A 24,125-nucleotide genomic window follows, 5' to 3' on the forward strand; every position below is an offset into this window, starting at 1 on the left:
ATAACAGCCTAAGAGAATCATAGATTTAATGTGCACAAAATAATATATAGATTAACAGTAGGCGGTGACCAAACATATCTATTCTGGTCACATGGAGAAGCACAAACAGATATAGCAGCTGATAGTTCTCCAGGGCAGACTCATGTTCCTCAGTTTACATAACAGATATACAGAGATAACATTTCACAGAAAGGAACAGGATGTATTTTGCGGCTGATTGCACTAAATTATGCTCAATACTGCTTGCTTATTATATTAAGTCCATATACTCAGAGAAAAAAGTGTGTGATATGTAGTGTAAACATTTGGAAAGACTGATTCACATCCTAAAGTAAAGAATAGGTGAAATCACCCACATGACGGCTGTTTGATGACTGTAAACACACAATCATTCCGTACACACCTAAACTCGTGTGACTGCTGCCCTTGACTGACGCCTTGACGTCCTGCAATAGGGCACTGCTGCTTTTGGATTTGGTGACAGTTTTCCATGACGGGTTGACTTCAGGTGGAGGCTTTATCATCGCTCCTTCTTGTAAGCTGTGATGAGAAGGAAATTGATTAATGAGATGCTGATAAAAATCGGTTCCAGCGAATGTTTTTGCATCATACCTGTGCATGCCATTAGTGGTGGCCTCGCTAACAGGCATGTCCAGACTAACAGGGCTGTTGCTATTCCTCTCACTGCTCTCGTAGCCGCTCTCCATCCTCTGGATGAGCCGAGGGGGCTGCTCTGAGCCTCGTCTTAGAGGTCCTGGTAGGTCTCGAAAAGTGGTTTGCTTTGTGGACATCAAGCCCACCTGAGGCCCGGTGTCTTCAGACAACAGGGCTCCTAGCGGACTATACCCAGCCTGCTTACGTCTTTCTCTACTAAAGATGCTGTCGATGTTTAGCGCCTCACGCCGAGGCTTCCACGGTGGACGGTATCGCCCTCCGCAAGAGCTTGACTTGGACTCGCTACTGGTGCTGTCTGCTTCCCAGTCTCTGACTTTAATGGTGGAGTCGGGTGGGCAAACGGATCCCGAGGACGATGCGGAAAGTGGCCGGTTATGTATAATGTTACTCATAGTCTCCTTAAAGTCTCGAAGTCGACTGGAGCTTGGTTTAGGTAGGGAACGAGGAACCTGCTGCTCTTTTAAAGTCTCACCTGTAAAAGAGAGGGAGAGGAAATCAGTTTTACAAAAAGAGGAAGAGGGGATGTTATTTTTACATAACCAAATATTGCTGTGCACAGCCAGAACAAGCAAAAGCGATGACTAATGCTGCTCGCATTTACTGTCCAACATCCTACTCCATCCACTAATGACCTGTCAGAGCATCAATCAGCTGACCGCAGTTATGGATTAAGCAGGTTTTCATTAGAATAACAAAAATATGTTGTTGTTTAGTGACAGGCAGCAATGTACTGTTTAATTGCACACCTTCACTGTGGTATCCAGCAGACAACACTTCATCTGTCTTAGAGCCACGATTCCTTGAATCACCCCGAGCCTCGAATTTTCGTGGCCTGCTAGCACTTCGTTTCCGGTCCAAAAGTCCTGCTTTTCTGTCCAAGACCCCGTCTTTTCTGAGGGTGTGACGCTGCACTGTATCACTGTCAGTCAAAGGACCTTCAGAAAATAACAACAATAAAAATCAATTATGCTGTTGAGGAAAAAGTCTGGGTTTTAAGAAACATTTTTGGCAAAAAAAATAATTTTAAGATGCTTTTATTAAGATCTAGATTTTTTATGTACAATTTGACCAAAAATAATTTCTCTACATAATATTTTATGCCTAAAAGAATTACTAAAAATTATTTAAAAATATATTATTTTGTTGTAATAAAAAATGAAAATACAATAACAACAGATTACAGGGTAACACTTTAGAATAATGGTCCATTAGTTAATGTTAATGTATTAACTAACATTAACTAAGTAATCTTGTAAAGCATTAATTAGTCATAGTTAATTATTACTTTACAGTAACCAATGCATTAATAAAATACAAAGTTGTGTTTGTTAACATTAGTTAATGAACCATGAGGTCATTTGAACTCAAATTAACTTAATAAAGTTAACTAACATTAACAAAGATGAATGAATACTGTAATATAAATGTCACTAATAGTTTGTTCATGTTTGTAAATACTATACATTAACTAACATTAACTAATGGACTATTATTTTTAAGTGTTACCGCACTGAACTGTTTAAAAACAATGCTAATGTACACAATATGCTTTTTTTAAAAATTATTTTAGGGGTTTTTCACCTTTATTATGATAGGACAGTAAAGATTTCAGACAGGAAAGCATTGGGAGCAGAGAGAGGGGAAGGATCGGCAAAGGACCTCGAGACGGGAATCGAACTCGGGTCGCCGTGAGCTTGTTAGTGCTATATGTCAGCGCACAGTACCACTAGGCTATTGGCGCTCACTCATAATATGCATTTTTTACACTACCAATAATAAGAAACCTAAAATATAGTATACATCTGTATAAATATATAAATCTAGTTGGGAGGATAATTCCCATTTACTGAAAAACAACCCAAAATCAAAGCAAAAATTAAAGCAGATGCTAAGATAAGTATGTGTGGTGCAGCAAACGCTAGATCATGGATTGCTTGGGTGCTACTCTTCATAAGCAGGACACATTTGACAAACCAACTACTACATGGATCAACTCATTTGTCAATATGTTTAATAAAGCATCTAAATCATGTGATTTCAGTCATTGATTTGATCTTTATTGCAGCAATTAATTTAATCTGGTCGTTCAAAGTCTTTTAATCCAAATTAATCCAGTATGCAGATTTTTATTTCTAAATCATCCATGTCAGAAGATGTTTCCCACAGCCATCGTCCAGGATGACAATGCAAATTTTGAAGGGTGAAAAATTGTTAAATACGGCCTCATTTTAAGGCATGGATTGGTCACGAAATCTTTGAGAGGATCTTGAATAAACTTTGTAGAGTGGGTTTCCTCAGGGTCAGATAGAGAGGGTGTTTTCATTGTCAAAACAAGTTCCCGACAAAAATTATTGCAACTCTTAATGGAAATAAACTTTGCAACACTGCATAAGTCTGTTGAAATAAGTTAAAGACATTCCAATGAAACATTAAGAGTGTTAATGTTTTGGCCAGGCAGTGTAAATACTGATGTACCTGTGGTTTCCAGGCTGCTGTGAGAGGCAGAGTCATTTTCAGGATTACAGATGACTGTTCCCTGGGAGTCAGAGGAGAAATGGGAGGCCATAGACTCGTGGTGGGAGTGTGAATGCTTATAGCTATAGCTGTCTGTGGAGGAGTCGGTCCGAGTGTCGCTGGAAATTGATGGCTCACGCCCTGACAAGACAAACAAAAGATTTGTGGCTTGTTAGTGAAGCTAACAAACAAAATAAGGATTTATTTAGCTTTAAAAAAGACATCTGCACATATTCAGTAAAAATTTGAGTGTGAGGCGCACACATAAAACATAATATTGTGAGAGATGGCCACGACTTTATGTGCTTTCAAGAGTTTTGGCAATGTTTAATGGACAGGCCTCCTACAATGAGCAATGAATAAATATCAATAATGAATAATACAACAATATACACAATATGTTATATATTTTAAGGTAAACTGTTTTGGAATTTTTAATTTACTATATGGACATATAACCTAATAATTGTAAAATATACATATATTTTTTACAGGGAATATCTGTCAACCACAATACTAATGTTTTATTGTAAATTAAATGACTTATTTTTACAGCAACAGGTTTACAACAGTAACATTATCTATAAAGCAACACATTATATAATAATTGTTAATTAGGAACAATTATTATGCTAGCTAAACAGATATTTCTCAAAACAAAAAAAAAAATCTGTCATTATTTACACACTTTTTCCAAACCTGCTTGAGTTTCATTGTACTGTTGAACACAAGAGAAGATAATCCGGTAACCTTTGAGTTGCATAATATTTCTTTTTCCTACTATGAGTGTCAATGGTTACCGGTTTCCATGTATTCAACTAAATATCTTCTTTTGAGTTCAAAAGAAAAAAGAAACTCATAAAGGTGGAACCTACTTGAGGATGTAAATGGTAAGTCATTTCGCTTTGGTGAACTATCCCTTTAACTAATTTAGCATGCAAAACTTCCTCCAGAAGGAATAAAAGAAATGAAGCATTCTAGGCGTAAACTGGCCTTTTGCTGGTGTGCATGTACCTGAATCCTCACTGTCATAGTATGCTTTCGTGTAGTGATGTAGGTCTAAACGTGAAGCCAAATCCTGAGCAGACACTGGCGTCCCCCGGGGGTCAGCATAGAGCAGCAGTAATGGCTGGTAATGCCCCTTTATACAGCGAGACACCACATCCTTCCACTTGGGCCCAATCTGAGAGACAGAAAATAAGAGTGTGAAAATAAACAGCTGTTAAGGCAGTTAAAAAAAAAGTTGAACCATTTTTCTCCCAAAAATCTGTAATACTGAAAAAACAATCACTAGCAATGCCGCTTAATATAAAACTAAAAAGCAGAGAGTCAGGCTGAAATGTTTTTGATAATCGAAATAACAACGCTGAGACTAGCACCCAAGCAGCACTAGCAGACTCAACCCTTTTCCGACATTTTCAGACAAATCTTACCCTGACTCCAACTTCCCAAAAAGACAAGCGCTTCTACGCTTCCTCCATAAGCTAGACAGGATGTCCGAGCAAGCCACAGTGACAAACCAGCATGCATAAAAGCGTGAAGGTGTGAGCGGGACAGTGCGTTTTAGAGAGTGTGTTTGTTTGTGGTGGACTATCATGGCGGTCTCTCCCTGTAGGCCACGCCCTATTACTGTCCAGCTGCGGTCATAAACAATAGTGGGATATCCTTGTTTTCAGAGGGCTTTTGTAAGAGATCTGCGCAGCTCACGTGCAGGTCAGCATAGGCTTGCCAGAGCCCATGGAAAAAGCTGCTTCGTATGCAACTGTCCTGGATTCACAGTCCTGCACTGTTATTTTGAACATAAAACTTTGGGTGACATAACAGACTTAAGTTTTTCCATAATTTTGTTTTTACCATTACAGGAATATCCCAAAATCGTTTAGTTTTAAAAGTCATAATAATATAAACCTGCAATGTATTTGTATTAGAGATTGGCCTCTTTTAAAATGTGTTTTTAAATGGTAGATTTATCTCTATTTGTTAGAAATAAAGAACTAAAAATGCATCAAATTAATATTCGTTTGTCAGACCATACCATGTCTACAAAACACTTTTTAATTCAAACAAGATACAGGATGTAGTATTTATTAGCACTAATAAATATTATTTATTTCATCAAAATTCAGTTATCAGTCATACATAAACATGCTTTAGAACCTCATTTTAATATTTAATATAATAGTGATAGACAAACTGTATGTCCAGTATCATTACATATCTTCAGTGTCATGTAGTCCTTCAGAAATCACTACAACATGCTGATTAAATGCTCTTATGATGGGCTGGACGATATGGCCTTTTAAAAAAAAGTCTTTCTACAAAAAAATAATAATATAAAATTCGATTTATGATTTAGATAAACTTTTATCCCCTACAAAAAATGCTTGGAGATGAAGGTTATTAACTGATATAACCTTTTCATAATTAGAATTAATTATGGGATAAAAAAAAAGCTAAAGAAAAGAAAAAGCTGTCATTTAAGAATCAAATTTAACAAGCTCTATTGATAATTGGATACAAGATTTTTATAATAATAATAACAACAACAACAATAATAATCAATTCAATTATTTTATACAATTACAGTGAACGTACACTAAAAGTGAAAGTAACCCCATAATGATTGTTAAATAGGAGAGCTTTTTCCAAGATCATTTATTTTGTTTTTTCATGGAACATTTCATGGATATTCATTTTTATTTTGTGTTATATCCGTTCATATAAATTACTCACATTAGGCTAGTGGGTTGCATTTTATTGCTTTTATTTTCGTGGGGTTGCTGCATCTGGTAGATTAGTCTAGTGCACTGAAAGTGTTTTGTCAGCATTGATATTTACAGTAATGAACGTCTTTGCTGGTGGGTCACGTCAATTATCTGGAAACAGCAATGTTGGATTCCAACATTAGACTGGTAAAAGCAAAGACTATAGAATAAACAAGACTTGTTGCTCGTATCTTTTTGAATGTGGAAAAGTGTTACTGTCAATATGTTGAATAAAGCCCTGCCTACTTGTACAGGAGCCAATCATCGATCGCTATAGACTGACGTTATTCTAGGGGAGGGGCTTAGACCAGACGTGAGTGTCTGCAGATTTCGTGTGATTTGGATGTTTAGAAATGAAACTAAAGACACAGTTGTTGTTTAATTTTACTGGTGATTTCGGTCACACTTTAATTTGATGGTCTGTTTGTTGAATTAAGTTATATTGCATCTACATGCCAACTAATTTTAATTAGATTATAAGTAGACTGTAAGGTTGGGGTTGGAGTTAGTGTTGACATGTACTTGCAAAGTTTCTTATAGTAAATGTCTGTTGAAGGAGCAATATCTGCAGATATTAAGCAGAAAGTCTACTAATACTCAAATGGACCATCAAAATAAAGTGTTACCGTGATTTCTAATTCAATCGTAAGCTTGGCAAGCAGTTTTGGAGAATTTAATGTTTTCCCATTCAAACAGAATACTGCCATTTCAAAGATGGCCGCCGAGTGAAATGACTTGCACTAAATGGACTTTGGTAACAGTCATAGATATTTACAGTGTACAGTGTAAATATCTACGGGTAACTTTCCTTTTATATGCGTGTCTTCTCCATCTTACCACGAGAAATATAAGGTGTGGGCGCTCAGTTTCAAATGTCTCACGGTGAATGCGTGACTAAGAGCCTGAATTATGTCGATTTTTAGCGGGTGTGCATGTGCGGCTGTGTACTTTTTCGTTTCACAAAGTGCAACATTACACACAGTTCTTCCAGCCTCACTGCCATGTTTGTATAGCAAATGCAGGAGGAACTATGAAAACTCAGAGAGGAGAGTTACATGTTAGATTTCCATTCAAACAAATCAATGTAAACTTCACACACCAGTTAATCAATAAAATCGATTTAATTGCCCAGCCCTATATCATCCATGTTTAAAAACAATTGTGCGTTTTGACAAAGTAGTTTTGTGTAGATATTGACTCTTTAAATTCTGAATCTTTTCAATCCGTAATAAACTAGACTGAAATATTTAACATATCCTTGCAGAATGAAAATACACAAATTCCTCAACTTTTGTACTGGTGCCTAACAATGACTTATGTACTTCGACTGCTCTACATATTGTGCTATTCCTGTTTTTATGTTACGACTGTACACTAATGTGCACCGATGATGACTATTGACATGGAGCAAGTTACTTGCATGTGCACACAAACCTCCTGAGTGGTGAGTCAACAAGCTGTCGAATTATGTAAAACAGCACGCAAGCATGGTGTAAACACACACACACACACACACCCATCCACCCACCCACCCAACCAACACATGCTGGGAGCCTCTGGGGCACCAACACACTGGTCTATCCCAGTTAATTATTCGACACAAACTCCCCATGGACAGAGGAAGCAAGCAACATTAGTTCAGGGCATGTACATACAAACCCCATGAACATTCCCAGATTACCTCTTTCACATGAGCATCATCGAAGTAGATCCACTTGCGGATTTTGGTTTGGAAGAAGAAAGTGGAGTAGTGTTTGCCATAGTAACAGACCACGCCCACCAGGTAGAGCTCCGCCTGTTTGGCCTTGTCCTCTGTCACCCGGTAGAACAGCTATAGGATAAACAAAGCAGGAGAGATTGCTTATTACTCATGAATACAATCTCATTTACACTCATAAATGTAGATGCAAACAACCCCCCCAAAAAAGACGATGCACTTTGAGTTATCATGAGATCTTTCAAAACATCTGTGATGATGGAGATGATCAAATAAGCACTCTTGATCTCTCCATGTTTAAAATGATCATTTGTTTGGGGCTGGGTAAAATGGTTTACATTTCATACTGTAATGTGAACCCTGTACTTAGTAAAATGCTAACCCACTTAGGACGCCCAGTGACCGCCCTCTGTCCAAAGACGCAGGAACACAGAGGCAGCCAGTTGCTTTTATGTGCGTGTCATTATAATTGCAACAAGTTTGACAAGTTTTGCCTGCAAACCCCATGCGAATCACAGTGATCTCAGATGCTGCTTTGAGCCTGACTGACTGCGTTTATCACTTTTCGGCTGCGAGTTTGTGCATTTATCAAGCGTTTTGTGTCAGTCGCCCTTTTTGGGGCATGTTATTCACTGACAAGAATTAAGTCTTACATCTCCGAGCCGCAAGACAGTCCCTAAGCTATGAATGACATCTTCTGCCAGGTCAGAGTGGTCCGAGTCCCACACCAGGCCGATGGTGATGATCTCTGGGGAGTTCATCAGGACACGTCGAATACGCAGCTTCTCTCCACAGTTGCCCTGTAGGTGACACATAGAAAGAGGTAGAAAAAAAAGCATTTTAATACTGGAGCTTAATGAAATACACACACACATTTACAAGCGTTTTAACTAATAATTCTCATTCACACGATCACAGTACACAAATCACATTTGCACACCCGTATTCTGTATGTTTGTGTATGTTTAGGTTGCATGTGAAGCATGTCTTAATACTCCTGTGGGTCAAGATAGCAGATCTTGTTTTAGTGTCAAATTTCACAACGTGATTATATTTATTATTACTAGAAAACTAAGCAGAAACTAATACTATACTGATTCATTGTGATAATATCCCATCTGGGGTGTAACGGTGGCTCAATGGTTAGAACAGTCACCTCATAGCATGAAGGTCACAAGTTCGAGTCCCGGCTGGACCAGTTGGCATTTCTGTGGAGTTTGCATGTTCTCCTTGTGTTGGTGTGCTCCAGTTTCCCCCCAGTCCAAAGACATGTGCTATAGGTGAATTACATAAACTAAATTGGCTGTAGTGTATGAGTGTGTGTGAATGAGTGTATATGGGTGTTTCCCAGTACTGGGTTGCGACTGGAAGGGCATCCGCTGCGTAAAACATATGCTGGAATAGTTGGCAGTTCATTCCGCGGTGATAAAATTGACACTAAGCCGAAGGAAAATGAATGAATGAATATCCCATATGAATACCAGATAAATCTAAGCTAATCATTTATTTTTTTATCATGATTACATTTCTTATCCTGTTAGAAAAAATATTTATTTTTAAGCACAAACAACATTAAATTAATTGTTAGATTTCTCTATAACAATTGTCTGTAAGACTTTATTTCAAGAAAGAAGTGTCTTAAGCTCCTGATAAACTCAAATGATGTAATTGAACGCCAAAACGAAGTTTGCTTTGAGCTCATTTCTGCTCTTGAAAAAGTTCAAATGGCAGCTCAAAGGTGTTTAGGACTAAAACAAACTCCCCAAAACCTTCACTTTGGTCCCAAACACCTGAGCTGCCATTGGTCCCTGACAATAACGAATTCCTGTCCTGGAAGCCCACCTTCTTTGACATGCTTTGTATCCACGAAGTTCAGAGTGCAGCACAATAATGCTGAGTTCATGAGACTGCATGATTTTAGGCCCGACTTTGACTCGCCGACAGGTTTTGAGAAATCGCAGACAAGTGCCCGAAATCACAAGAAAATCGGTGCTCGTTCACGTGAGTAACAATAACATAGTATGGACTATCAAAGGCGCGGTCTAACAGGATCGCTGATGAGTCGCCGACATCAGTCAGATATTGAGCATGCTAAATCTCTGAACCTGAAAATCATGCCGTGTGAAATGTGTTCTGATTGAAAATAACATTGCCGATTACCTACAGCCAATGATAGAGCAGCATCCACTAGTGTGGGTACCTGCAGGCCAGTGGGAGGTTGGGGAAGAAGTTAAAAGTGCTTCTTTTCGGTCTATTAGGACCCAAGAAATGGAGGAAAAACTAGTGGAAATTTAGTAGGAGCAACTGTGTCTGTTAGACGTGTCATCTGAGCAATACCACAACCGGCTCGAAAAAGAAAATTTGAGGAGAAAAATGATGAGAAATTGCTAATTGTCTTCAAAAGGTGAGCATAAATAGCACATTTTCTACACCACTGGCTTTTTTCTCATTATGTAGTTAATAACAAAAGATAAACTACGTAACTACGCGTTGTTTCCATGTCACTTCTTGCGTGTTTTTGGCTGTGAGAGACGTAACTTTGTGGACTGAGACAAAGTTGTAAGCGATTCCTATTGTAAAGTCATGCAGTATGAAACCCCCTGTCGCCTATCCATCTTGCAGTGTAAACAGCACAGACAGAATGCTACCCCAGACAGTCATGCAGTGTAAAAACCTCTGTGAAAACACTACTTTGAATATCATATAGTCTGAACTTGTCAGCAACATGAATGAACTGGAAAATATTCTAAAAAGATATACCGTCACTCAGCCTATCAAACTTCTTTTTGGCCTCAAACGAAGAATGAAAAAGTACTTTAAAGTATAACGGAGCCTTTAGGCTTACACCGATTAAATTTATTAGATCAAAAATAAATAATAAACTGTAAACAGGAATATGGTCAAATCTTAAAGCACTTTTTAAAATGCTTCTATTTAATATTTCCTTTAATACGTTTGTTTTTGTCATTCCTGTGATGCAAAACTAAATTTTCAGTCAGCATCACTTCAGTCACATCTATCACATTCGGAATTCGATTATGTTAAAAAACAAATCTGTCACTTCCATTTGAATGCATTATTACTCATTTTTAATAGTAACAATGAAACATCTTTCCTAGCAGAGTTCCTTACATCGTTTTGCCTCTTTAAGTAAATATATCTGGTTTCAAGGATGTTTGATATTTCTGCTGGAAAACAAAACATAGGTTTAAGCAAATTATCTTTTGCAGTGTGATAAGCAGTCATCCTTTTTCCAAGGAAATCTTGATCTGACACGAGTGACAAGTGTGTATGTGTGTTTTGCATAAGAAGTTAGTCCTCCTCAGGGCTGTGAGACAAATTAACATTCCACTGATTGCGTCCTGTTTTTGACCAATGATTACTCAATGGCCACAATCCCATTCAAACCCAAACAAGTGCCACACGCACGCACGCACGCGCACGCACACACACACACACGCACACACACACAAATTCCAGGCTTCATTATGCCTAATTAGCACTTGATTTGATGGAGCTTGGTGTGTGGCAGTGTGTAGTAATGCTAACCGGGCAGTTGCGCAGATCTCCCACAGTGCTGGCATTCCTCAGCAGCTCTCCGAACATGTCTGGAGTGGGTTTCTCTCGGCACTCCAGCATCCGTACAGCCTGGTTACTATAGCATAAACAACACATAACATGTTAAGATATCATAGCTGATAATATATCATTATAACCTGATATTATAACCTACTCATTACAGGTTAAATTGTAAAAACAATACATTTACTTGCCCCTACGTGGGTCCAAGCCATTATGAAAATGGTAGGATAAAAAATATTGGGAAAAATGTTGGAAAATGGTAATCACTGATATCCACAGTAGGAACAAATACAATTAAAAACAATGGATACCTGTTTCCAACATTCCTCAAAATATATATTTTTGTTCAACAAAAGAAAAGTGAAGGGTAAAGTATTTGTTGCCCTTCAAACAGCTTAAGATTACAACACAAAATGGTATTTGTGATGCTACAAGCTTAAATAAGCGATTGATGTGTTTGTGTACAGTGTTTTTGTATTCTGGAGGGTGTTTATGAGGTCACAGCCCAGACCGGTTTGATCTTATTGTTGCAGTAGAGGTCACTGCACCTCAAAGACACACCAACACTTCGTGCCTGGAGCAACACCGCAGCTCAGGCAGATCTCAGGGAAACAGTCAGGCAGATCTCAATGTCACCTGCACACGTGCCTCTTTACCAGAGCTGTTATGAAATTTTGCCTGGACGAGAGCTATATTTGATGCTTCCAGTCGATATGCTAAATATTTGTTGAATTTATTAATGGGTCACCATCTTTATTGGTAACAATAAACAGCCCACATTAAGGGTTGTTAACAAACAGTTTTAAAGCCACGTGAGCTGCATCCATCTGAAGTATTTTATGACTGTCTGAAAAAGTAGGTAATATAATCATGGCCTCTCTCAGATACCAAGATCTACCAAGCAGAGAAGCCCTTTAAAATGATACAAATGTGATTATAAAATGATTAGATATGATTAGAAAAGTTCTTATTTAATATAAGAATATTACCAATGTTCTTAATATTTGTATAACTGAATATTAACAATATATTTACAATAATTAATTGCCTTTTGAGGGATTAATAAAGTTGTTAAACAAATATGAATGATAATAAATTATAATATAATAATTAATAATGAAAATTACAATACTAAATACTTGTTATTAATAAATAAATCACTGTGTATTATTAAATACTATTTGACTACAGGCAGCACAGTGGCTCAGTGGTTAGCACTGTTGCCTCACAGCAAGAAGGTTGCTGGTTCCAGCACTGGCTGGGCCAGTTGCCACTTCTGTGTGGAGTTTGCATGTTTTCCCAGTGTTCACGTGGGTTTCCTACAGGTGCTCCAGTTTCCCCCACAGTCTGAAGACATGTGCTATAGGTAGGCCCACACGGATTCTGCGTGCAGAATTCCGCAGATTTTTTAGCCAATCTGTAATTCTGTTTATTTACTTGAGTCTATATCTAAATCTATGAGTCTAAATCTATATTTATTCAGTTTTTTTGTGAATTACAGTAATATTATTGACTAATATGAAAATATTCATTTGATTTATGTACAATGCAGTTTGTACAGTAATATTTTCTGTCTTATAGTAGATATATTATATGAGAGACTTGCTTTGTTTACCAAATAAAGTAAATCTAGTTGTTCTTGCATATTAAACATTAAATACAAGTTAAAAAGATTTTATTTTCTATTTCACATTTTATGGTTTTAGTTATGAGACTCCCAAAATAATTCCGCAGAAATCTGCAGATTTTTACCAAAATTCTCAACAGAAATAGCATAAAACGTCCGCAGATTCCGTCTGGCCCAAGCTACAGGTGAATTGAATAAACTAAATTGGCCATAGTGCATAGTGCATTATAGTTGGCGGTTCATTCCGCTGTGGTGAATCCTGACTAAGCTGAAGGAAAATTAATGAATGGATGACTATTTGACTACTACAATTTTTATGAATTGTAAAAATGTAAACAGCTGTTTTCTGAATATTCAATATCTTTCATCTTTGATTCCCTTCTTGTCACACGTATTTAAACAGATATGAGCCTAGCATTCTTGTAGAACACACTTAGTGTAACACTAAGGGCCCAATTTTACTATCAGCTCAAACTCTTTCAGTTGATCAGAATGACCTAAAGCAGGGGTTCCCAATTTTTCTGCTTATTAAGGGCCAAAAACCAAACTTGATTGAGGGTGGTGGGCTGAAGGTAAATATACCATTAAAGCTCGAGCTACACAAGTCAAACATTTCATTTCAGTTGCCTTTTTTTTGTAGCTCAACAATTTAACAAACAAATAAAAAGGTTACATTAAAATGACGACCTCTGTTAAAGGCATTCGCTCAAACCTTCCCATCATTCTAAATCTCTTCTCAGATTGGATGGTGGGCCAAATCAAAGGTTATCATGGGCCAACTTTGGGCATTTCTGAACTAAAGTTTTGTACCAACACATAAGCAATGAAAAGCTGTAGACTAATGAACTTAACTTATTCTATCCATCTGTCCCTTTGTAGTTTTGAACAGAAGAACTTGTTAGACAAATTATCTTTTAAGTGATATGCATTAATCCATAAGTATTAGTTGAACATAATTAATAGTTACAAAATCTTAGGACAGCGGCAGCACTCAGTTTCAAAGAAGTCAACGTCCTTGTGTAGTAGAAATGGTGTCTCCACTGCAATGTCATCTATTATCATAAAAATCCTCCTTAATCACAGAGCCGCATGCTGGAATATTCATGAAGCCCTTTCATCGCTGTGGTGCTTCAGACTGTTTGTTCATGTTAAGTATCGGCCATACTGGCAAGCAGGACATGGAAACCAACAGCATGTCTGCAACTACGCAATTAGAAAAAACTGACAAAGTTTGACTGCAGAGGGAAGCTGCTCTTCTGTGAAGCTTGATTTAAATCTGACCGCTCGTCGCCCATGACTGAAGGCTGTGGCAGTGGTGTCCAGGAGGCCTAGAGTAATATTTCAGCTGGCTGTTGCCATGTGCTTCAGGCCATTGAGGGAATCTCTTTCTGTTCTGATTGATTTCACTGTGTTTGATGTGGTAGACAGCTCATTTGCTCAGCTGGAGAGGAGTATGGGACATGATGTTTTCGGTGCCGTGCACAGTGTGGCCTTTTTCGGTCGCAGCTTTCAAAAATGACCTCATTCTTTAGCATCACTCACTTCAGTGTGTGTTTGTGTGTGTGTGTGTGTGTGTGTGATGCTCACCACAGAGAGGTGGTAGAGATGTAGTGAACCATCTGAATGAAGGGCAGGGGGTCTGAGGAGGCTCCACAGTTGCTGCACACACACTAGATAAGAAATAATGTCACAATTGTTAAATATTCCTTTCTATACAAATGGACAACTGCTCCCACACATTTTGACCAATATCTTTAGACCTATATGAACTTTGAATATTTATGATGACTGCTTAAGGATTTTAAAAAAATGAATAAACAAAAACAAAAAGGAGCAATTCCAGCGTTATGGATGTGACATTTGCAGCAAAATCTCAAAACATAAATTGACAGAGGAAGTATATAATAACATTATATTGAAACATGTTTACATTTTTCAAAACAACTAGCCACAGAGTTCTGGGATCAGAAAAATATCAATCTGTAAACATATTTATATTTTAAATGAGGAAAATAAACATGCGTTATGGATGTGACAAAAAAGTCTGCAAGTTTACAGTATACAATACATTTTGTAGAAAGAAATGAACCAAAAGAAATGATGCTAATCAAAAGGATAAGAGCCGGCTCTTTATAAAACAAACTTTATTGCTTTTATTTGATTTGACATTTTTACATTTATGAGGAAAAAGTGTCATTATGCATGTGACATCTCTCAGTTATGGATGTGACGGATGTAAAATTGCCACTTGTGTGACTTTGGTAAATCAAATATAATTGTTTGAAAACACTGACAAGATACATTTTTGAGTATTTTTAAAGCACTGTAAAATAAAAGCCCAGACAAAAAATGCAGAAACAATTTTGCTATTTTGGCGAAAACTTTTTTCATGGCAAGGTTGACATTTGCATGGAATTGCTCAAAGGCCTTTTAGTTTAATAAAATCTGTTCAAAGTTATAAAAGGTTTAGAATAATAAGGCATGAATATTACATTTTTACGTGAATGCAGGCTATTATAAAAGAAAATATTTTACAGAATTATGAGTCATCTGAAATGTGCTGTGACTTATATTCCACTTCTGACACTGTGAGATTTGAAAGTCAGCTATGCCACTATAATTTCAGTTTTTATACTTACATTTTACATTCCTCTTTCTATACACTTAAATCTATAGGATCTGATTTTTTTCCTCTCTTCAATGAAATTCTGTGATGTAATGCTACTAATTTTACAGAAAATTAATATTTATTAAAATAATTGCAGCACATGTATAAATTTTACACCTACAAAGTTAAGCCAGTTTATAATACACTCAATGGCCACATTATTAGGTACACATTTCCAACTGCTCGTTAACTGAAAGGTCTAATCAGCCAATAGCAGCAACTCAACGCATTTAGGCATGTAGACATGGTCAAGACGATCTGCTGCAGTTCAAAACTGAGCATCAGAATGGGGAATAAAGGTGGTTCGAGCTGATAGAAAGGAAACAGTAACTCAAATAATCACTCATTACGACCGAGGTCTGCAGAAGAGCATCTATGAATGCACAACATGTCCAACCTTGAGGCGGATGGGCTACAGCAGCAGAAGACCAAACCGGGTGCCAGTCCTGTCAGCTAAGAACAGGAAACTGAGACTACAATTCACACAAGCTCTCCAAAATTGGACAATAGAAGACTGGAAAAACGTTGCCTGGTCTGATGAGACTTGATTTCTGCTGCGACATTAGGATTGAATTTGACATCAACAACATGAATTTTCTTGGCACACTTTGGGCCCATTAGTATCAATTGAGCATCATTTTAATGCCATAGCCTACCTGAGTATTGTTGCTGACCATGACCATCCCTTTATGACCACAGTGTACCGATCTTCTGATGGCTACTTTCAGCAGGATAACACACCATGTCATAAAGCACGAATCATCTCAGATTGGTTTCTTGAACATGACAATGAGTTCACTGTACTCAAATGGCCTCCACAGTCACCACATCTCAATCCACTGGAGCACCATTGGGATGAGGTGGAACGGGGCATTCGCATCATGTGCAGCCGATAAATCTGCAGCAACTGCGCGATGCCATCATGTCAATATGGACCAATATTTCTGAGAAATGTTTTCAGTATCTTGTTGTATCTATGCCATGAAGGATTAAGGCAGTTCTCAAAGCAAAAGGGGGTCCAACCCGGTACTAGGTAAGGTGTACCTAATAAAGTGGCCGGTGAGTGTATAAGTATCAATAAAAAATAGATCCAATCAAATCCAGTATAACCTTTCTTATATTCTTTACACTATTCAGAAATACATTCCATTACAGAAGCTAAACTTATTGTGCAAGTCTGATGTTACCTTCAAAAGAAAAGCTAGCTATACGTTTAATAAAGAGGCTTCACCTGCTCAAAGAGTGTCATGGCAAACTTCTGGTGAGGGATGCAGTGTTTGGCTGTGCAGATGTCCTCCTTGGTCTCATCAGAGATGTGAAAGTGGATCCTCATGAGGATATTTTCCTGAGGGAGAGATGTATTACTCAATTACTCACATTCAGTGTGCTAAGAAATCAGAATCATACTGAAGAGCAGCAGCATGTGTCTGTCCCACATGTCTCGTGTTAATTGATTTTCACTGTTCAGCGAGTGCGTGTACAGAGTCTGTGGGTAACAGTGTGCTCAGATCTTTTGGCTGAAGAGAAGCCTGTGCTCAGCAGGGAGATTTTAAACGTTCACCAAGCATCACCAGTGTCTCCAGTCTTGCATAATGGCCAGACAACAATAGCGGTTAAGGGGGGAAAAAGGAGAAAATGAGCATTTGCAGTTTTGTGGTCGCAGTTCTTACTGGTCAGCACATTGTACAATGTTGCTAAACCAGCAGTCGAGACAGGGAGCCATTCTTTATCTTATATGTTGTGATGCTGTGGCCTTTAAAATGAGCAATGAGCAGGAAATTAATCACTGTGTAAAATAGGAGATTGCAGAAGATTACAGCATCAAACAGGAAGGTTTACTTTCAGCGAACTGCATTGCAGCTATTTGTATTCTCAAGTACCTTGCCACTGCCAAAGATTAAAACTGCAGTGGAAGCTGACACGCAACCAACAAAGACAGGGAAAGACAGTGATGGATAAAGATACAGGGCCAAGAGGATATCAGACATCTGTGATTTACTTACACCGATTGACTCAAGATACATGTCATCAGCTGAGCTAACAATGGATGCAATTTCCTCTTCAAGAAAATATACCTCTTCAGCTGAAAGTATAATGTGGTATATGAAGGCTAACTGAGAGGATAGAAAAAGCAAGGACATGGAGAATAGGAGAAAAAGCTCTATGGGGGAGGAAAGTGAGAGAGAGTGACGATGAAGAGTCAAGAGCCCTTACGAAGCACTCAGCCGCGTCGTCCATAATGCCGAGCTGGAATCGCTGCTCATCCTGGAAGGTTTTTGCCAGAGCGCAGCGGAGAGCATCAGAGGGCAGCACCTTCTCACTGCTGAACTGGAACTGTGCAAAGATGCTCTGAAAATACACAACAGGGCTTTTTGTCAACGTTAATCACAAAGAAAAACACCTTATTACACTATTCATTTAAAAAATACACTATCAGAAAAAAATGTTTGCCTTAATGCCAAAACAGCTAGTCACTGGGGCAGTTCCTTTCATTTAACATTTTTGTACATTATTTAGCCATGAAAGGTTCATAGCTACACGCTAAAGGCTGATTTCCACTTCTGTCAAGTGCACACGTATCATCTGGCGCAGCCTCCACTTAGTCACAAAGCCCGCGCCGTGGCCGACGCTGATGCACACCTCTCAAAAAATGCAACTACACATCGCAATGACGCGTAGTGCAAGCTCTGTGATTGGTCAGCTTGACAGCATTGACGAGAGTGGGCGGTAATAAGAGGCACGAGCCTGATGGAGCGAGAGTTTACAAGTGTCGAGTCCCGTGAAGGAGCTCCAGATGGAAACTTTTGTTTTGTGTTTACCTTGTGATTAAAGTTGTTGCACTTCCACCGGTTCCTGCCGCTGAATGAGCAAGTTTTAGTTACTTGTACATTAAAGCAGCGTTCAGAAAAAATAAAACACGCACAAAGAAACTCAATACAGAGGAATATAACATAACCTACTGCAAGCTAGTGTTTCAGAAGTGTTATTGCAGAGCAACACAAACAGCACACTGAAATGCAAGGCTACGCAAAGCATGCAGTGTGCATCACAGCGATCTCTCGACACAGAAGTATGAAAAATTATTTAAGTTTTTTCTGAAAGTATACAGTGGGCAGCACAAAGGCGTCTATGATTACAAATGGTTTTAAATTATACAGGGTGGGTCATTTATATGGATACACCTTAATTAAATGGGAATGGTTGTTGATATTAACGTCCTGTTTGTGGCACATTAGTATATGTGAGGGGGCTTGTAAATAACTCATGAAGGAATAAAGTTACGTTTAAAACCAAGCACACCATTGTTTTTCTTGTGAAATTCCCAATAAGTTTATTTAAGGTGTATCCATATAAATGGCCCACCCTGTACAATAATTATACAATAATATGATTTTGAAAACTCATTTAATTTTTTAATATAGGTAAAATAAATGATAATAAAGGATGTGTGAGGGCATTTTCATATCTGTACATCAGAAACAGTGATTAAAATTGTTGCTCATCAGCAAGTTCTGCTTCGCTTTCACGCTGGTTTGCAACATTTCTAAAGTGCCCTCTCATTGGTCAGAATCAAGCTCTTCCTGTTTGGTTTATGATTCCCACATCCATCCGAATTTCTACAGAAACCAAAATAATCTTGGAAAAAAGTCACTTAATCTTTTCTTTAGGTTATCCTATGATATATTCTGAGATGAATTAGCAAAACAAACATTCTTGTTCTTATAAACAGCATTCATAAAAAAGCATAAAGTTTTTGTGCTTAAGTAACTACTCAAATAAGTAAATCTGTTGTGTTAAAAATCAAGACAAGAAAATAACAGATTCAATTCTGCTTTGTCCCATAAACAATGCTTCATATTGCTTCACTGCTTTTTTGGTTGTTTGTTTTTTACTAACATACTTTAAATTACCTTCGCATATATTTTGTGGAAGAAATGAAGTCATACAGACAGTACAACAAGGGTGATCCTTTGGGTGAAGAAAACAAGTCTTTTCTCTCTTAAGCCGCATTTAAACCCTCCACAATTTAGTGTCTCCAGGTATACATGAACACACCTTTGATTTCCCAAGCAGTAAGAAGGCAAGACAAGCCAGTCTGCAAGACTTCTGTGCTGACTTTAGAAACTATCCAGTAAACAGAGTCATTACGGGATTAACATCTTTGGTTTAAAGGCTGAACACCACAGAGAGAGAGAGACACTGTACCAGTTCCACTGACTGTAAAAATAACAACAAAACAACATACTGGACTAATGTCAGAAAGAAACAGACAGCTGAAAACTGAGGTACTACCAGACCCATGAGAGAAATCGGACCGGCTGACAGACATATTGTCCCAGTACTGTGTGTGAGAGCAGACAGGCAGCCCCCCTACTGCGCTGGCACAGGGCTCAGGAGAGAGCTCTCTAATTTCCAGCTGAGTTATTGAACTTTTGATGGAAAGCGCCAATGGCACTCCTGAACATTAGAAGGAATCTAATATAAAATGAGCGTGAGGGAGGGACTGAAAAGAAACGGGACTAAAAAAAGGAATGACATGGCAAGAGCTGAATACGCACAACAACGTCTGTCACGCAACTCTAGTTAAGCTCTCAATGGTTTTGGACTGATGCATATCTATTAAATGTTTATGCAGTACCACCATGTGTTTGATGTTTTTATAGCACATCAATATATTATACAACTACTGGTCAAACGATCTCACAACATAAAATGATATAAAGAAGAAATTTCTGGAAGCAGACAACATAACAAAAGTAGCGATTCAGCACTGATTTTGAGAAATAAAACCCACAACTGGTTATCAAAAACATCTGTTTCATTTATTTAAAAATTTCCCAAATTATGTTAAACAGAGCCAGGAAATTTTCACAGTATGTCTGATAATATTTTTTCTTCTGGAGAAAGTCTTATTTGTTTTATTTCGGCTAGAATAAAAGCAGTTTTAAATTTTTTAAAGCCCATTTTAAGGTCAAAATTATTAGCCCCTTTAAGCTATTATTTTTTTTCGAAAGTCTACAGAACAAACTATCGTTATACCATAATTTTAATTAATTTATTTTTTAAATAAACAGAACATCAGTGGTACTGGTATCTTGTAACAAGTACAGCAGTTTTTGTTACATTCTAACAAATGCATACAAATGCTTCAAAGCCAAGTCAAAAATAAAAGGAGATTATTAAACTAATTTAGAAAGACATAATCACTGAGTACCCTCAAGAAAAATCCAGGAGGAGGATCAAATGCGCCAGAACACCTCAGATCTTTGATATAAATCATAAGTTAATTTGTCCAGTGGTAGGAGTCTGATTGCCTGACAAGACAATATGCCTGCCACATATTGACTGAACATATCTGTGCAGTTGACCATAATAATAATAATTTATTGGCCACGTATATACTAAAATTCAATACACATTCTTTGTCATGATCAAGACCCAGTTCCGATGTACAATTCAGAAGATATACCTTTGGGGACAAAGCAAAAGTCTTTCCAATTATTTTTTGAATCATTTTGTAAATCTCTTTCCAGTACATTTTGATTTTGTCACAGTCCCAAAATACATGCATCACTGTGCCAATGTCTAACTTACATTTGAAACATAGCTGGGAACAATTGGGAAATATTCTATGGAGGCATTTTGTTTCATTTATGCTTTTGGACAAATTATCTAGTGTTAAAAAGCAATATGCATTATTAGAAAAATATTAATGACCCTCTTTGTTTTTCAAATGCATTGTATAAAGTATGACACATTCACACTTGATGGACAAAACCCACAGAAAACATCTCTCAAAATATCTTCTTTTACTTTCTGCGAGATGAAGAAAAGCATTCAGGTTTGGAATGATAAGGATGAGTGAATGATGGTATGACTTATTTTGGGCTAACTAAAATCTCTTTTTTAAAAGGGTCAGGCCGATTATCTAGCTGCTTCTACAATTAAGATCACTATTTAATGTTTGATAAGATCTCAGAATCATAATGCTCATGCAGATGGCAGAAACCCATTAGCCTTCATATAAAAAGGAAACTACTGAATTAGAATAGCTATAATGGAGCCAAGACTCAGGTCATCAAATCATGTCATTTAAAGGCTGACGTGCTTTACCTTCAGAGCGCAGAAGATGCACGAGTCCTCCATGCACTTATGTGTGGTGAGCTGCCGGAAACTTCGTCGGAAGATATCCAGATGCCAGAGAACCTGTAAGAAAAACGTGAAAAGCAACGTTTACATCGTCCTCTGATCTTTGATGCTGTCTGTGCATGATATGAAAGTTCTCTGAGAGGCTGACAAATAGGTTCAATCAAGCATTAGATGCTCTACAACACTTCTAAAACACCCGAGAAACTCTATTCATCAAAAATGTATCAGGCTCCAAAAGCATCTTCTGCTCTGCAGTTGACTTTCCACCCCTTCTTAAGTGTCTCTCTCAGGAGGGCAAAGCATCCTTCAAAACCACTGGTTTGGAGGTTGTGCAGGATATATGTGATCCCGACAGACTCCTTTTCATAACAATCTCCTAAATCCAGATTTCCTGACACTCTGTAATCCAACCTTCAACCAATCACACGAGAGAAGTAATTATGTCTCACCAATCAGCTGTCAAAAATCTGATTAGCCCGCATGTCTCATCCGAGGGTTTGTAGAAACAGAAAGCAAGTTAACAAGCCGAGGAAAGTCTGAGTGTGAGCTGAAGTGATGAGCATGTTTCCCAGCTTTAGTCTTTCATCCTGAGGAACGCATGCGTCTTCAGGTGAAGGATGATGCAGAATGTCAGCGGAACAAACAAAGACCTGCTAGCTTCCTGCTGGGCAGCTGCACACACACACAAAATCATACACACCTCCCATCTGGCCGTGCCCGGGAGGCTGCAGAGGCCGACCTGACCCCACCTGCCCGCCATGAGCTGGGACTGTGTGCGCTGTTCACCCGGCACATCCACACGCTCGCATGCTGAATTATTGAGAGAGCTGTCAGTCCCACTTAACTTAGTTACCAAAATGAATCTGTTCTCTAACTTTACTTTCACAGATGTTTAATCGATCTAATAGTGATTGAGTCTGTTCGTGAACTTAGGTAGTAAAGATCTAGATAGTAAACCGAAAGGTCACACTTTATTTTGATGGACCGTTTGTTGAATTTAAGTTACATTGCAACTAATCTCATTAGATTATAAGTAGACTGTAAGGTTGGGGTTGGGGTTAGTGTAAGTTGACTTGTACTTCTAGTACATACAAGTAGTGTAAGTTGACATGTACTTCTTATAGTCAATTAAATGTCTGTTAAAGGAGCAGTATCAACAGATATTAAGCAAACAGTCTACTAATACTCAAATGGACTATCAAAATAAAGTTACCAACCGAAATAATAAAGACCTATTTGTCATTTGGTTAAAAGTTGTGCGCAATGCCGTCTGTTTGTTTGCCTTACTTTGAACCCTTTTATAAATCTATAGTGCTGACAGAATCTATTTCAGAGACAAAAATCAGAAAACATCTGTTTGCTTGTGGTTGTGGAATTGCATGAGTCTCTGCACAATAAACTTTTAACAGCGTTGATCTCCAAAGCCATTTGACTCACCCTGTATGAACTTGGGTTGGTGGAACTGTAACCGATAATAATAAAATGTATGAAATGCAATGCTGGCCGTGCAAACACAAAAGGCTGATAGTAAAGACATCCAATAAATAAAGGATTTATACAGCACTATAATAGTAACCATCACAATCAAACACACTGTGTAGTGCGTGATGCAAACCACACGTTCAAAGAAAGAAACAGAAAATCAACTGGTCAAGTTACGCAAAGCCTTGACAAGCAGAACTCAAATATAAAGATGCACAATTGTTTCTGAACAGTTATTTTCCAGCATTACATATTTCATTTTTTCTGCTTTTTGACACTTGGAGATTCAGCAAATGAACAAACTTTGAATCATAAATGAGGTTTAATTGAATTGTCGTGTATATTTTTTGTTTTGATAGAATCAGTGAGAATTTGCTGGAAATTATAAACAAATATGCAATGTTCTGCAATGTATGAATCATTTTGCAGGAAATGTTAATAAATGTATGGCTTTAGTATTTTTATGACTCTCTAGTAGTACTACACTACCTGACAAAAGTCTTGTCAATCAACAAATAATAACTTGATTTCTAGTTGATCATTTAGAAAAGTGGCAGAAGGCAGATTTTTCCGATTAATCATCTGTTGAACTGCACCCCAATTATCACAAATACTGCAGAAGAACCTGCATGGACCCAAGATTCTCACAGAATTCAGTCAAGTCTGGTGAAGGAAAAATTATGGTTTGGGGTTACATTCATTATGGGGGCATGCGAGAGATCTGCAGAGTGGATGGCAACAACAACAGCCTGAGGGATCAAGACATTTGTGCTGCCCATTACATTACAAACCACAGCAGAGGGCAAATTATTCAGTAGGATAGCGCTCCTTCTCATCCTTCGGCCTCCACATCAAAGTTCATAAAAGCAAAGGAGGCCAAGGTGCTTCTGGATTGGCCAGCCCAATCACCAGACATAAACATTATTTAGCATGTCTGGGGTAAGA

The 24,125-nt window shown here is 37.9% G+C and overlaps 1 protein-coding gene across 6 annotated transcripts in view; it reads right to left on the minus strand.

Annotated features, from left to right (window-relative positions):
- The window catches only part of usp54a (ubiquitin specific peptidase 54a), an 89,462-nt gene that overhangs the window by 17,878 nt on the left and 47,459 nt on the right, over window positions 1-24,125 (minus strand). For all 6 annotated transcript variants that reach the window (XM_056470464.1, XM_056470463.1, XM_056470465.1 and 3 more), the window contains 12 exons: window positions 21,663-21,755; window positions 17,763-17,897; window positions 16,780-16,893; window positions 14,468-14,550; window positions 11,221-11,326; window positions 8,325-8,471; window positions 7,636-7,785; window positions 4,204-4,372; window positions 3,151-3,330; window positions 1,422-1,610; window positions 613-1,147; window positions 404-540 (listed from right to left, as the gene is read on the minus strand). In XM_056470464.1, the coding sequence (XP_056326439.1) occupies window positions 404-540; window positions 613-1,147; window positions 1,422-1,610; window positions 3,151-3,330; window positions 4,204-4,372; window positions 7,636-7,785; window positions 8,325-8,471; window positions 11,221-11,326; window positions 14,468-14,550; window positions 16,780-16,893; window positions 17,763-17,897; window positions 21,663-21,755 (2,038 nt within the window). The remainder of the gene's footprint in view (window positions 1-403; window positions 541-612; window positions 1,148-1,421; window positions 1,611-3,150; window positions 3,331-4,203; window positions 4,373-7,635; window positions 7,786-8,324; window positions 8,472-11,220; window positions 11,327-14,467; window positions 14,551-16,779; window positions 16,894-17,762; window positions 17,898-21,662; window positions 21,756-24,125) is intronic.

This window comes from Danio aesculapii, chromosome 13, assembly GCF_903798145.1.
Source record: "Danio aesculapii chromosome 13, fDanAes4.1, whole genome shotgun sequence".
NCBI classification, from domain to species: Eukaryota; Metazoa; Chordata; class Actinopteri; order Cypriniformes; family Danionidae; genus Danio; species Danio aesculapii.